Raw genomic sequence first — 16,727 nt, 5'->3', positions numbered from 1 at the left:
TCTGCACATGTATCACTCCTGTATTAATGCTAAGTTGTAATTATGTTTCGCCTCTAGGGCCTATTTATTGCCTTACCTCCCTACTCTTCTACATTTGCACACACTGTACATAGATCTTTCTGTTTTTCTTTTCGTCCATAAGGTGTATTTTTATCAGTTTTTTAAAATCTGATTTAACTGCTTGCATCAGTTACCTGATGTGGAATTTTGTTCCATGTAGTCATGGCTCTATGTAGTACTGTGCGCCTCCCATAGTCTATTCTTGACTTGGGGATTGTGAAGAGACCTTTAGTGGCATGTCTTCTGGGTTATGCATGGCTGTGTGCTAGTAGTTAAAACAGACATCTTGGTACATTCAGCATGTCAATACTTATTATAAAAACAAGTAGTGATGAAGTCAATCTTTCCTCCACTTTGAGCCATGAGAGATTTACATGTATATTATTTATGTTATCTCTCTGTGTACATTTAAGGGCCAACCATGCTGCCCTGATATGAGCCAATTGCAATTTTCAGAGGTCTCTCTTTGTGGCACCTGACCACACGACTGAACAGTAGTACAGCAGAGTAGCACTTTATTATGGACAGACTACTCCCCATTTTAGCTATTGTTGTATCAACATGTTTTGACCATGACAGTTTACAATCCAGGGTTAGTCCAAGCAGTTTAGTCACCTCAACTTGCTCAATTTCCAAATGATTTATTACAAGATTTAGTTGAGGTTTAGGGTTTAGTAAATTATTTGTCCCAAATACAAATGCTTTTAGTTTGATAAATTTTGATCTAACTTATTCCTTGCCACCCATTCTGAAACTAACTGCAACTCTTTGTTCAGTGTTGCAGTGATTTCACTCACTGTAGTAGCTGACATGTATAGTGTTCAGTCATCCTCATGCATCAACACACTTGCTTTACTTATGTCATTAGTAAATATTGAAAAAAGTAAGGTGCTTAGACAGCTGCCTTGGGGAATTCCTGATTCTACCTGAATTATGTTGGAGAGGCTTCCATTAAAGAACACCCTCTGTGATCTGTTAGACAACTCTTTATCCACAATATAGAAGGGGGTGTAAAGCCATAACACATACGTTGTTCCATCAGCAGACTATGATCGATAATGTCAAAAGCCACACTGAAGTCTAACAAAACAGCTCCCACAATCTCTTTATAATCAATTTCTCTCAGCCAATCATCAGTCATTTGTGTAAGTGCTGTGCTTGTTGAATGTCCTTCCCTTTAAGCATGCTGAAAGTCTGTTTTCAATATGTTTCCAGTAAAATAGCATTGTATCTGGTCAAACATTTTTTTTCCAAAAGTTTACTTAGAGTTGGTATCAGGCTGATTGGTTGGCTATTTGAGCCAGTAAAGGGGCTTCACTATTCTTGGGTAGCGGAATTACTTTGGCTTCTCTCCAGGCCTGAGGGCACACACTTTCTAATAGGCTTAGATTGAAGATATGGCAAATAGGAGTGGCGATATCATCCGCTATTATACTTTGTGATTTTCCATGCAAGTTGTCAGACCCCTGTGGCTTGTCATTGATAGACAACAATAATTGTTTTACTTCTTCAGCGCTCACTTTACCGAATTCAAAATTGCAGTGCTTGTCTTTCATCATTTGATCAGTTATACTTGGATGTGTAGATGTATGCTAGATCAGGGTTAGGTCAAGTCTATCAGATAGTGGACCAGACCCTTAGCTACTGTACTGTACTGCTCTTTTACCAATATACCAACCTGTCCATAGCATGTATGGGACTTGAGGTGGCAGACTGAAAGACATGCTGCTCTATGTGTTTGGTTACATATTGCACAGACAAATGGATCAATGGTTTAATGTGGAGTCAATTGTCCTCTGGTCATCAAAGATGTTTATCTTCAATCAAATACAGTGTTTAATGCACTGTGGTGGGACCACTGATGTGACCAGTACTGTATGTCAGAGCACTCCCCATCTTCCAATGGGTAATGTTGTGTGTTTGACATCAGTACAAACTAGAGGTCGACCGATTAATCGGAATGGACGATTAATTAGGGCCGATTTCAAGTTTCCATAACAATCGGAAATCGGTATTTTTGGACGCCGGTTTTGCCGAATTTTTTTTTTTACACCTTTATTTAACTAGGCAAGTCAGTTAAGAACACATTCTTATTTTCAATGACGGCCTAGGAACGGTGGGTTAACTGCCTTGTTCAGGGGAAGAACGACAGATTTTTACCTTGTCAGCTCAGGGATTCAATCTTGCAACCTTATGGTTAACTAGTCCAACGCTCTAACCACCTGCCTCATGAGGAGCCCGCCTGTTACGCGAATGCAGTAAGAAGCCAAGGTAAGTTGCTAGCTAGCATTAAACTTATCTTATAAAAAACAATCAATCAATCAATCATAATCACTAGTTATAACTACACATGGTTGATGATTTTACTAGTTTATCTAATGTGTCCTGCGTTGCATATAATCGATGCAGTGCGCATTCGCGAAAAAGGACTGTTGTTGCTCCAACGTGTACCTAACCATAAACATCAATGCCTTTCTTAAAATCAATACACAGAAGTATATATTTTTAAACCTGCATATTTAGCTAAAAGAAATCCAGGTTAGCATGCAATATTAACCAGGTGAAATTGTGTCACTTCTCTTGCGTTCATTGCACGCAGAGTCAGAGTATATGCAGTTTGGGCCGCCTGGCTCATTGCGAACTAATTTGCCAGAATTTTACGTAATTATGACATAACATTGAAGGTTGTGCAATGTAACAGGAATATTTAGACTTATGGATGCCACCCGTTAGATAAAATACGTAACGGTTCCATATTTCACTGAAAGAATAAACGTTTTGTTTTCGAGATGATAGTTTCCGGATTCGACCATATTAATGACCTAAGGCTCGTATTTCTGTGTGTTATTATGTTATAATTAAGACTATGATTTGATAGAGCAATCTGACTGAGCGATGGTAGGCACCAGCAGGCTCGTAAGCATTCATTCAAACAGCACTTTCATGCGTTTTGCCAGCAGCTCTTCGCAATGCTTTAAGCATTGCACTGTTTATGACTTCAAGCCTATCAACTCCCGAGATTAGGCTGGTGTAACCGATGTGAAATGGCTAGCTAGTTAGCGGGGTGCACGCTAATTGCGTTTCAAACGTCACTCGCTCTGAGACTTGGAGTAGTTGTTCCCCTTGCTCTGCATGGGTAACGCTGCTTCGAGGGTGGCTTTTGTCGATGTGTTCCTGGTTCGAGCCCAGGTAGCGGCGAGGAGAGGGATGGAAGCTATACTGTTACACTGGCAATACTAAAGTGCCTATAAGAACATCCAATAGTCAAAGGTATATGAAATACAAATCGTATAGAGAGAAATAGTTCTATAATTCCTATAATAACTACAACCTAAAACTTCTTACCTGGGAATATTGAAGACTCATGTTAAAAGGAACCACCAGCTTTCATATGTTCTCATGTTCTGAGCAAGGAACTTAAACGTTAGCTTTCTTACATGGCACATATTGCACTTTTACAGTCTTCTCCAACACTTTGTTTTTGCATTATTTAAACCAAATTGAACATGTTTCATTATTTATTTGAGGCTAAATTTATTTTATTGATGTAATATATTAAGTTAAAATAAGTGTTCATTCGGTATTGTTGTAATTGTCATTATTACAAATAAATTTTAAAAATCGTCCGATTAATCGGTATGAGCTTTTTTTGGTCCTCCAAAAATCGGTATCGGTATCGGCGTTGAAAAATCATATTCGGTCGACCTCTAGTACAAACCAAAGGCTGAATTCCTAGGGTGTGTGCAAGTGTGTGTTCTAGCCACAAGTTGTCTGTTTTAGCAGATTGAGCGTAGCGGCAGATAAGGGCTGATATGTGCTAGACTCCCTCCCTCTCCCCCACCACTCACCTCTGACAGGCTTGGTTTAGTGTGCGGTAGAGCGCTCCAGCCTCTTCAGGATATGACCTCATAAAACAGCGCAGAGTGAATGTAATGAACTCTCAGCCCATTTAACTGATCTGAGCATATTTGACATGTCTTCAGGGAGATGGAGACAGAGAGAGAAGGGGAGATGGAAGGAGGTAGGGAGAGAGGGCGGGATAAAGGAAACATTTCATAATTGTGTTGGATTTGATCTTTTCCCCTTGCGCTGCTAGATATTTTTATTTTGTTCCAAATAGAAATGCGCACACAAAGAGAACGGGTATGTAGTAATCATATCAACAGGAATTAAATTCAAACTCTCTCTGTGATGTGTAGTGCTTGTGTTTCTGCAATGCAAATGACCTTAGGTTCTCCCTTAATAGTCAATCCATTTCTGCTGAAGCAGTTGTTGGATGTAAGAATGAATGAAGTCCTGGAGTCCTGGCTGTGTTGTGTGATCTGGAGTGGACCGCATAGAACATCAGAGGTGTGTATGAGTCAGTTAGTCAGTCAGTCTGTCTGTTTCCTGTTTGGATGTTCACTCAATTGTCTGGTGAGGTCACCATCCACTTGCTACTTACTACTTACTCCACCCAATCTCAGTGTGGTGCAAATATGAATATAGATTGACTAGCCTTCTTATAAGGTCCTGACCTTGAGTGGCTTGTGTTTAGCTGGCCAGCACCCTGTGTTCTAGATGTTCTCTTTCTCTAATACGCTGTGTTCCCTGTGAGATTGCCTTCTCTTCCCCTCCTCCCTCACGCCCACCAGCCAGCCCCTGTTATGTGGCGAAGGAGGAGAGATGATGAATCCCTGTCTGTCTGTCTGTCTGTCTGTCTGTCTGTCTGTCTGTCTGTCTGTGTCTGTCTGTCTGTCTGTCTGTCTGTCTGTCTGTCTGTCTGTCTGTCTGTCTGTCTGTCTGTCTGTCTGTCTGTCTGTCTGTCTGTCTGTCTGTCTGTCTGTCTGTCTGTCTGTCTGTCTGTCTTACCCTTTCTTTTTCTCTCTCCATTTCTCTTTCTCGCTCTTTCTCCCCTTCTCCCTCTCTTCTGGAAACTCCATACTGTCCAGCCAGTGAGCCACTAGGCCAGATCAATACTCACAGGGACAGGGCCAAACACTACAACAGCGATTCTCAAGTGGTGGTTCGCGGGTGTCTGAGTAAAAAAATGATAATACTCCAGTCTGAACTTAAACTTCTAAACGACTACAACCAAGTAGAAAGTAGTAAAAATGATGAAATCATTTTTCTTCAATCCCCGTATTTTCAATATAGAGCTTTTAGCCAGCGCTTTTAGAGCTTATTAACATTCTTCATCAAGAATATGTGAAAATTTGAATTATTTGAAATTATTTCCATAGTTGCTACAGTTACTATCAATATAGCATAAAAAATTGTTTTTAAGATGGCATTTTGGCTTCCTTTTTTCCCACAATGCGAATATTGGGTGGCGACTGAGAATCTGCTTTAATTTGGGACACGACAAAACTAGTTGACAATCACTGCACTACAGTAATGAGCACAACTGGAAGTAATGATCCCCAACCACAACTCCGTTTATGCTTCCTTCTCTGTTAATTATTATCCTAACATGTGAGGGGGTTGTCCACTCTTTGGTGTCTAGCCCGGATTACCGTAAAAAGTACTTTGTGACAACTGCTACTGCAAAAAGGCTTTATTTACATGTGATTGATTGATACCTGGGGCGGCAGGTAGCCTAGTGGTTAGAGCTTTGGACTAGTAACTGGAAGGTTGCAAGATCGAATCCCTGAGCTGACAAGGTAAAAATCTGTCATTCTGCCCCTGAACAAGGCAGTTAACCCACTGTTCCTAGGCCGTCATTGAAAATAAGTATTTGTTCTTAACTGACTTGCCTAGTTAAATAAAAAATCAAATACAGTATAGGTGTCTGCTTGGTCAGAATGCTGTCTGCGCTATCTATCACTCCCTATCCTGTTCATTCTCTACCTCATTGTCTGTGTGTGTTGTGAATCAGTACTTTATACAGCCCTGTTTATAGGCTCTGAGAGGCATGGGCATGCCAGTGATGGGCTGCTGTATGTCTCTGGAAGTGTTTGGCCAGTCGTGTGCTGGCGGGAGAGAGAGAATTGTGTTGGGGAAAGGTCACATTATTAACACTGGATGGGCTGGGATGGAGGGGTGATGAAAGGATGTGGGGGGGGGGGGGGGGGTAATAAATCAGAGAGTGGTTGTAATGGTGGGGGATGGATGTATGCAGTAGGATGGGGGGGATTTATTCTGATGTAACACAGCATCTGTAGTGAGACTGACTGTGTGTATCTCTTTCTCTCTCTCCCTCCCTCCAGTCATCCTGAGTCCGTTTGGTCTGAACGGGACTCTGACGGGTCAGTCGTTCAAGCTGTCAGACCCTCCCACCCAGAAACTGATTGAGGAGTGGAACCAGTTCTATCCCATCAGCCCCAGCTCTAAAGACAAGGACAAGCACGGCTCGCCATCGGAGGACAAGATGGAGGACATGGACTGGGAGGACGACTCCCTGGCCGCTGTGGAGGTCCTTGTCGGTAAGACACTCCTACACAGAACAGTCTCCCCTAAAAGTCTGCTATGTGGCAGGGAAGAAATGATGGGGGTTCAATTCCCTCAGGGATCACATACAAAAAATGTATTTAGATTTGATGACCCAGGTAGCTAACCGGGAGTGTATGTCTGTCTCTCGGTCCAGGTGGTGTGAGGATGGTGTACCCAGCCTGCCTGGTGCTGGTGCCCCAGTCTGACATCCCGGCTGTGGCCCCCCAGGGGTCCTCCCACTGCACCACCGTCTACTCGGGTGGCCACCAAGTGCCTGCATCCCAACGAGACCCCGCCATCTCGTCGGTCACCCTCACGCCCCCCACATCACCCGAGGAGGCCCAGACAGGTACAATAAGCAAGTATTTACGAACCTATGGATGTTTATTTAAATGACAGTCTGTATAGTCTAGATTATGTAAATACGATTTACCATATCAATTAGACAATATTAAAATGTGTTTGGAGAGTTGGTGTGACACCTGTATGTTCCCCTTACAGTGAGGGAAAAAAGTATTTGATCCCCTGCTGATTTTGTACGTTTGCCCACTGACAAAGAAATTATCAGTCTATAATTTTAATGGTAGGTTTATTTGAACAGTGAGAGACAGAATAACAACAAAAAAATCCAGAAAAACGCATGTCAAAAATGTTGTAAATTGATTTGCATTTTAATGAGGGAAATAAGTATTTGACCTCCTCTCAATCAGAAAGATTTCTGGCTCCCAGGTGTCTTTTATACAGGTAACAAGCTGAGATTAGGAGCACACTCTTAACTTCTCTGGGATATGTGGGACGGTAGCGTCCCACCTAACCAACAGCCAGTGAAATTGCAGGGCGCCAAATTCAAAACAACAGAAATCTCATAATTAAAATTCCTCAAGCATACAAGTATTATACACAATTTTAAAGATAAACTTCTCGTTAATCCAGCCAAAGTGTCTGATTTCAAAAAGGATTTACGGCGAAAGCACACCTTGCGATTATGTTAGCTCAGTACATAGCCACAGAAAAACACAGCCATTTTTCCAGCCAAAGAGAGGAGTAACAAAAAGCAGAAATAGAGTTAAAATTAATCACTAACCTTTGTTCTTCATCAGATGACACTCATAGGACTTCATTTTACACAATACATGTATGTTTTGTTCGGTAAAGTTCATATTTATATCCAAAAATCTGAGTCGCTACTGTCTCACTTGGCCAAAAGCCAGAGAAAATGCAGCGCGCCAAATTCAAATAAAATACTATAAAAATCAAACTTTCATTAAATCACACATGAAAAATACCAAATTAAAGCTACACTGGTTGTGAATCCAGCCAAAATGTCAGAATTCAAATAGTATTTTCGGCGAAAGCAAACGATGCTATTATCTGAGTTAGCACCATTGTAAACAAAGAGAGATAAGCATATTTCAACCCTGCAGGCGCGACACAAAACGCAGTAATAAAAATATAATTCATGCCTTACCTTTGACGAGCTTCTGTTGTTGGCACTCAAATATGTCCCATAAACATCACAAATTATCATTTTGTTCGATTAATTCCGTCGATATATATCCAAAATATCCATTTATTTGGCTCGTTTGATCCAGAAAAACACCGGTTCCAACTCGTGAAACATGACTACAAAATATCTCAAAAGTTACCTGTAAACTTTGCCAAAACATTTCAAACTACTTTTGTAATACAACTTTAGGTATTTTTTTACGTAAATAATCGATAAAATTGAAGACGGGATGATCTGTGTTAAATACAGGATTAAAACAATCTGTAGCTTGCTTTCTGGTCATGCGCCTCTATCTAACAGGATGCTTCAAGTGACCCTGATTCAAAATGGCCGTACTTCTTCATTACACAAAGGAAAAACCCTCAACTAATTTCTAAAGACTGTTGACATCCAGTGTAAGCGGTAGGAACTGCAAGAAGGTCAATTAGAAATCTGTATTCCCAATGAAAAACCATTGAAAAGAAAGTGACCCCAAAAAAAGAAATCTGAATGGTTTGTCCTCGGGGTTTCACCTGCTAAATAAGTTCTGTTATACTCACAGACATGATTCAAACAGTTTTAGAAACTTCGGAGTGTTCTCTATCCAAATCTACTAACGATATGCATATCTTATCTTCTGGGGATGAGTAGCTGGCAGTTGAATTTGGGTATGCTTTTCATACAAACTTGAAAATGCTGCCCCCTATCATAGAGAAGTTAAAGGGAGTGCTCCTAATCTCAGCTTGTTACCTGTATAAAAGACACCTGTCCACAGAAGCAATCAATCAATCAGATTCCAAACTCTCCACCATGGCCAAGACCAAAGAGCTCTCCAAGGATGTCAGGGACAAGATTGTAGACCTACACAAGGCTGGAATGGGCTACAAGACCATCGGCAAGCAGCTTGGTGAGAAGGTGACAACAGTTGGTGCGATTATTCGCAAATGGAAGAAACACAAAAGAACTGTCAATCTCCCTCGCCTGGGGCTCCATGCAAGATCTCACCTCGTGGAGTTGCAATGATCATGAGAACGGTGAGGAATCAGCCCAGAACTACACGGGAGGATCTTGTCAATGATCTCAAGGCAGCTGGGACCATAGTCACCAAGAAAACAATTGGTAACAACTACGCCGTGAAGGACTGAAATCCTGTAGCGCCCGCAAGGTCCCCCTGCTCAAGAAAGCACATATACATGCCCGTCTGAAGTTTGCCAATGAACATCTGAATGATTCAGAGGACAACTGGGTGAAAGTGTTGTGGTCAGATGAGACCAAAATGGAGCTCTTTGTCATCAACTCAACTCGCCATGTTTGGAGGAGGAGGAATGCTGCCTATGACCCCAAGAACACCATCCCCACCGTCAAACATGGAGGTGGAAACATTATGCTTTGGGGGTGTTTTTCTGCTAAGGGGACAAGACAACTTCACCGCATCAAAGGGAAGATGGACGGGGCCATGTACCGTCAAATCTTGGGTGAGAACCTCCTTCCCTCAGCCAGGGCATTGAAAATGGGTCGTGGATGGGTATTCCAGCATGACAATGACCCAAAACACACGGCCAAGGCAACAAAGGAGTGGCTCAAGAAGAAGCACATTAAGGTCCTGGAGTGGCCTAGCCAGTCTCCAGACCTTAATCCCATAGAAAATCTGTGGAGGGAGCTGAAGGTTCGAGTTGCCAAACGTCAGCCTCGAAACCTTAATGACTTGGAGAAGATCTGCAAAGAGGAGGGGGACAAAATCCCTCCTGAGATGTGTGCAAACCTGGTGGCCAACTACAAGAAACGTCTGACCTCTGTGATTGCCAACAAGGGTTTTGCCACCAAGTACTAAGTCATGTTTTGCAGAGGGGGTCAAATACTTATTTCCCTCATTAAAATGCTAATACATTTCTAAATTTTTTGACATGCGTTTTTCTGGATTTTTTTGTTGTTATTCTGTCTCTCACTGTTCAAATAAACCTACCATTAAAATTATAGACTGATAATTTCTTTGTCAGTGGGCAAACGTACAAAATCAGCAGGGGGTCAAATACTTTTTTCCCTCACTGTATATAGTGTGTAGTGGACGAGAGGGTTCTTGTCAAAGCTGGTTATTGTAGGACAATATATATTGTCACTCGTGGTTCGGTGAGACGATTCAGAACCTCTATCTTCCCACCTCCTCCCTCTCCCAGTGGACTCCCAGTCGGCTCAGAAGTGGGTGAAGATGTCGTCGGCTGTGGACGGCTTCAGTGTGGACAGCACCAGTCACCACGAGGGGAAGATCCCTCGCAGGCTAGCCAGCCAGGTGGTGGAGAGGGTCTGGCAGGAGTGCAATATCAACAGAGCTCAGAACAAGTACGTCTGTCTCATACACACTCTCAACAAAGTCCTAGAACAAGTACAATTGCTACCGAGGGCGCACGCAAACACATGCTCACACACACTGTCAACGAGCACAGGCTCACACACAGCTGACAGGAAAGCTATATCTACACCTCACACACATGCATTCACACACATACACGTTTACCGTATCATAGACACACTCAGCAGAGCCTAGAGCAGTGATCATCAACTAGATTCAGCCGCGGGCCAATTTTTTTCTTGAGCGGATGATCAGGGGGCCGAAACATAATTACAAATCATTTGTAGATTGCAAATTGACCTCAAGAAGCACAGACATATATAATATTTGACTAAAACATAATAATTTCAAACCTTGCTTACAATTGTATATGATCAAATATATCTCCCTATTATGCGGGCGTACTGGTGGCAGAGAAGTCAGGCGCAGGAGAGCAAAAACTGTTACAACGGCACAGTTTAATAATAAAAATCACCGTAAACAGAACAATCAATACCATAGGTACAAAACCCGTCGCACACCAGAATAACGTGCACAAGCACTTACAAATAAACAATTACGGACAAGGACATGGGGGGAACAGAGGGTTCAATACACAACATGTAATGATGGAGTTGAAACCAAGTGTGTGGGAAGACAAGACAAAACAAATGGAAAATGAAAAATGGATCAATGATGGCTAGACGACCGGCGACGCCGGACGCCGCCCGAACAAGAAGAGGAACCAACTTCGGCGGAAGTTGTGACAGCAGGGGAATACGTTGGAACATATTTCCAAAATGAAAATCACTTGGAGCTGATTTGCTGGTGTTTTTACAGTATTTTATGTCCAAAATAAAAATATTAAATATAATTATAATTTTTTTGCTCAGAAAACTGTGGGGCAAATTGGGCCCGTGGGCCGTCAGTTAAGGAACCCTTTGTGAAGGAAAATGTTATGTTTGTGCTTTTCTATAACCAATTAGACTGAGTTCATGCAAGTGACTGATTGATCGTGCCTGGGAGGAATCCTCACTATCAGTATAAGCAATTTGGCAGTATGACCAGAATATTGTTTTGAGAACCGAAAGGGGTGTCTCAGTTTCAAGGTCTCAGCTTGGAGAGAAGAAGCCTTGTGAGGTGTTGGTCACATGCATGAACCAAACGTTAACGATGAATTAATTATGAATAATGAATAAGCTAAATCATCCAAGTATAACTTGTCTGTGTAAGCAGTATATAAGAACTAACGGGACTGCCCCGGCAGAGCTCCCGATCGACGTGTACTATTGTGCATTAAGTTTGTTGGATCCTCTCCAGCTTCCTGATAATAAAGAATGATTAATTTAATATTGACTTCAGGTGTCCCTGGTGGTAATTTCCAGGACACCTGGCCTAGAGAATATATACAGTATTTACCTTAACACGTATACACTCAACATTTGCCAAATAGGTCTGTCAAATAACAGGCACACACCACTGACATGAAATAGTTAATAAACCCTTAATGTTAACACTTCGTTTACGAAATTAATATTTTACAGAAGTAGCCTATAATAACTAAGAAAAATAATGTGTTGTGTGTGTTTCTCCAGGCGTAAGTTCTCAGCGACAGCCAATGGGACCTGTGAGGAGGAGCTGATGGAGAAAGTAGGAACCTGGGACTTTGTAGAGTCAGCACAGAGGTCACACTGCAACTGCTCCAGGTGAACAATGCAGTTTGTTTGTTAGTATCTCTGGTTAGGGACCTGCGCCCTAAGCCTTCTGTAATGGGATATACTTTTAGTTTAAAAGTTTGCCTTTTAAGGGAAGTTGACTCATTTTCATTGAAATCTTACTCAACAAAACAGCGTTCAACACTTCAGTCTAAAATGTGAGATGCATTTTAATGTCAATAAGTACAGTACCAGTCTAAAATTTGGACACACCTACTCATTCCTGGGTTTTTCTTTATTTTTACTATTTTCTACATTGTAGAATAATAGTGAAGACAGCAAACTATGAAATAACACATTTGGAATCATGTAAAGAATGCCAAAATATTTGTAACACTTTTTTAACACTTTTTTGGTTACTACATGATTCCATATGTGTTAGTTCATAGTTGTGATGTCTTCACTATTATTCTACAATGTAGAAAATAGTAGAAATAAAGAAAAACCCTTGAGTGAGTAGCTGTGTCCAAACTTTTGATTGGTACTGTGTGACATTCATCTCTATTCCTCTGTTAAGTGACAACCCTGCCTGGGTTCAAGTGGCTGCTTGTATTTTATTTTGGTGGCTCAGACAGTTTATTCTCTTGGTGGGGCTAAAGCCGTTGTTCTTCACCAGAGACAGTGTCCCCCCCCAAATGGCACCCTATTCCCTACATGGTGCACTACTTTGAACAGAGCCATGGTCCCTAGTCAAAAGTATTGCACTATGTAGGGAATAGGGTGTCATTTGGGACACAGATGCTGACACCCAGGGGCCAGTCTGACCTCTAGAAGGCCTGTTTAGGGAGATGTCTGCTCTAAAAAGGGAGAGAGTGTCTGTAGAGCCTAATGTTGACAAATGATCTGCTGCGTCTAGTTAATGTGTGGATGCGAGGCTGACTGTGGCCAGGCTGTTTCTGTTGGGGTTGGAACTCAGACAGTCTGACATTATCACAGCCCTGTGCCTGTGTGTGTGCGAGCATGTGTTCTCTCTGAAGGGAAAGGCTGCAGTCAGCATGTCCCACTGCTGTCTCCTGGCACAGACGTGCACACACACAGCCGCAAAAGCACACGTCACGCTGCAGCTCGCACAGAAATAGATGCTTGACACTCTGCACTTTTATGCTGTCTCTCTGGGCGTTTGCTTTGTGTGTTTCTGCTTTAGGAGCACTTTCACAATAGATCGGGGGAGCGTCTTGCTCCGCACTGGTGGTGTTAGTGCAGGCAGGCCTTGTACAGGAGGTGAGGACAGAGCTGGGGGAAGTCTGTTATTACTGGTGGTGTTAGGGCAGGCAGGCCTTGTACAGTAGGTGAGGACAGAGCTGGGGGAAGTCTGTTATTACTGGTGGTGTTAGGGCAGGCAGGCTGTGTACAGGAGGTGAGGACAGAGCTGGGGGAAGTCTGTTATTACTGGTGGTGTTAGGGCAGGCTGTGTACAGTAGGTGAGGACAGAGCTGGGGGAAGTCTGTTATTACTGGTGGTGTTAGGTCAGGCAGGCTGTGTACAGGAGGTGAGGACAGAGCTGGGGGAAGTCTGTTATTACTGGTGGTGTTAGGTCAGGCAGGCTGTGTACAGGAGGTGAGGACAGAGCTGGGGGAAGTCTGTTATTACTGGTGGTGTTAGGGCAGGCTGTGTACAGTAGGTGAGGACAGAGCTGGGGGAAGTCTGTTATTACTGGTGGTGTTAGGTCAGGCAGGCTGTGTACAGGAGGTGAGGACAGAGCTGGGGGAAGTCTGTTATTACTGGTGGTGTTAGGGCAGGCTGTGTACTGGAGGTGAGGACAGAGCTGGGGGAAGTCTGTTATTACTGGTGGTGTTAGGGCCGGCAGACAGTGTACAGGAGGTGAGGACAGAGCTGGGGGAAGTCTGTTATTACTGGTGGTGTTAGGGCAGGCTGTGTACTGGAGGTGAGGACAGAGCTGGGGGAAGTCTGTTATTACTGGTGGTGTTAGGGCAGGCAGACAGTGTACAGGAGGTGAGGACAGAGCTGGGGGAAGTATGTTATTTGGTTGGAGGGAACCCAGCATATGGGAGGTAACATTGAAAAGGGAGTCCCCATGTGTGCAGCACAATGGTGTGTGTTTGTGTAAAGCCTGTTTTAGCATGAGAAGCACTATTGAGGACTCAACTAGGTGGGACTTGCTATGGGTTAAGGAAAAATCACAAAATCCAGGTCATCAGGAGGGATCAGCCAATTAATTATACTCGTGAGCAAACATTCCATAACTGCAGATGGCAGGAAATTGCCAACCTTAGCTTCATACCTGTTCAAACAACACACTCCAGATGGCACTATGCACCCCTTCAGTTTGTTTACCAACTCAGAAGTAGTAGAAGAAGAACATTGACTACTTCAAAATGGAGGTAGCCTCAATGGCGCTGCCCATGCTCGCAAAGACGCCATAATGAGACAGATACAAAGATGAGTCATCTATCTAAGTCTATGGTGTTTACCCACTCCATGTGTTGTTTTTGCTGCGACTTGCCTACTCTCTGCCTGCCGACAGTTAAGCAGTTCCATTCTTATCCTTACAGGTAGTGGGAAGGACAATAGATCCCTCCCTCCCACCATAAAAGAAGGAGAGCTTAGCTTAGCCGTCAACATGCTGGCTGCTTCACGACAACAAGAGCTGCCTGCAGTTACCATGCTGACATACCAACGGCCAAATAACAACACCCATCCCCAGCTGACCTGACCCTGAGTAGACCCCAAGCACCCCCCCCCCCCCCACATCCACTTGTCAGTATCAGAGTCTGGCTTTGGACTTGTTGCTCCTCGGTCCCCTTACAGTGAAATGAGAGGTGAACAACACTGGTTCTAACTTAGTGGCTGGCTCTCCCCTGGCCAAGCCTGGGGAAAGTGTGTGTGTGTGTGTGTGTGTGTGTGTGTGTGTGTGTGTGTGTGTGTGTGTGTGTGTGTGTGTGTGTGTGTGTGTGTGTGTGTGTGTGTGTGTGTGTGTGTGTGTGTGTGTGTGTGTGTGTGTGTGTGTGTGTGTGTGTGTCGTAGGGGCCGTGAGGGCCAGGGACCACCACAACACGTTCCAGGCCATTTAAACCCAACAAGAAACAGGCCTCCCTACCACCTGGGTCATGTTCAGAAGGGTTTCACTTCGTTTTCTCCCCAATGAACTCAGCGATGGGGGAATGCTCTATTCTAGATGAAATGCATGGTTTTGGTTAGGGAATAATAGAGTGCAGAATAATAACATCAGTTTAAGATGTTTGTAAGAGTAGCATCAGCATGACATGAGAAGTTTATTAGATTTGAGAGGGACTCATTTGTTCACTTAATTGATTCCGTGCTTTTCAATTGCTACTCGGCTCCCACAGATTCAGCTTTATTCAATTTGTTGTTGGTTATTGATTGCCCTAGATTAGTGTTGCTGCTCAACGCTAGTTATTGAGCTAATGAATGTTCACGAATGCTAACAAATTATATTATTGTTAGTTTATTTACGTCTTGCATGCTTCCTCTTCCTCTGTGTCCTCCCAGGCATAAGTCTTTGAAGCAGCGAGGTGGCAGCATCCCTGGCCAGCCCCAGTCAGCAGGCCAGCCCACCCACACCCAGCCACCCACCAAGCACAAGGCTGGGAGCGACAAGCCCGAAAAGGGTGACAAGCAGACCAAGAGGCCGCAGACGCCCTTCCACCACCGCAGCACCGCCTGCGACGATGTTACCAAGGAGACGGAGGTGGCGGCGGGCCAGCGGCTAGCCATGAGGGCCCAGCAAGCGGGGGGTGGTTTCTCCGGCCTCCGCCCCTCTGACAGTGTCACCAAGCCCCCCCAGCTGCATGGCGGAGGGGTGGGTAGCGGCGGCTCTTCCTCAGAGATGACTGGTTCCCCCCAGCCCCCTCCCCTCAGCCCCCACCCCTGTGAGCGCGACCGAGGAGAGGAGACGGGGAACGGCTCGATGAAGAACCCCTCAACCCCCCACAGTCAACACTTCTACCAGCCACCCCCAGAGCCCTGCCTGGTGGGGCAGAAGGGTGGCGAGGGGGAACCCCGGAGGCTAGATGGCCTGTCCCTGCACTTCCACCACCCCCACACGTCCTACCCCTCAGAGCCCCTGGAGCCCACCATGTATGTAGGCTCTGCTGTAAACCTGGAGGAGGACGGCTCCCCTGCGCCATGGAGGTTCTTCAACCTACCCAGGAGGAAAGAGGCCGAGATACCCACGCCAACGCTGCCTGGGGACAAGCTGAGGGACAGGGAGAGAGACGAGGCCTCGGGAGGACAGGAGGTGGTTTCTGTCACAGAGTGAGTGTATCTCCCATTCATTCATTCATTCATTCATTCATTCATTCATTCACCATTCATCCTTATCTCCCCATTGAACAGCTACTATTGCCCATAGAGGGTGCTAGATGCCCCTCACTGGTCAGGCAGCCAACCCTGACTCCCACTACCCATCCACTACCCAATCCTCCCTTCTGGTACATAGACAGACAGGCCCCTTTTTAAGGACTTCCAACATTCTACAAAATAAGTGTTTTGAAAGAGCACAACCAGGCCTCTCCCCCCTCCCTCCCTTCCCCCTCGCCGCCCGTGCCTCAGAATGTTCTGAATGTTTGGTGGCGCTGAGTGCATACGGCACGTTACTCTCTCGCTATGTGCCCTTTTGACATCATACATCACTAATGTGCATGGCCAGCACTGCAGCACAGACTGGAGAGAGCTTATTGTACCCCCTCAACACACACACAGGGCCCCTCTATTACAACTCCCCCTTCTTCCTTCCTCGCCACCCTGA

The 16,727-nt window shown here is 44.3% G+C and overlaps 1 protein-coding gene across 1 annotated transcript in view; it reads left to right on the top strand.

The window, feature by feature from the left end:
* Positions 1-16,727, top strand: part of med13a (mediator complex subunit 13a) — a 125,070-nt gene that overhangs the window by 79,702 nt on the left and 28,641 nt on the right. Inside the window, exons 5-9 of the mRNA XM_038990169.1 lie at positions 6,249-6,464; positions 6,626-6,820; positions 10,132-10,294; positions 11,879-11,989; positions 15,470-16,234. Of these exons, the coding sequence (XP_038846097.1) occupies positions 6,249-6,464; positions 6,626-6,820; positions 10,132-10,294; positions 11,879-11,989; positions 15,470-16,234 (1,450 nt within the window). The remainder of the gene's footprint in view (positions 1-6,248; positions 6,465-6,625; positions 6,821-10,131; positions 10,295-11,878; positions 11,990-15,469; positions 16,235-16,727) is intronic.

Source organism: Salvelinus namaycush, chromosome 3 (assembly GCF_016432855.1).
Source record: "Salvelinus namaycush isolate Seneca chromosome 3, SaNama_1.0, whole genome shotgun sequence".
In the NCBI taxonomy this organism is placed as follows: Eukaryota; Metazoa; Chordata; class Actinopteri; order Salmoniformes; family Salmonidae; genus Salvelinus; species Salvelinus namaycush.
The sequence above is the reverse complement of the archived record's forward strand: the minus strand, read 5'-3'. Positions and strand labels throughout refer to the sequence as shown.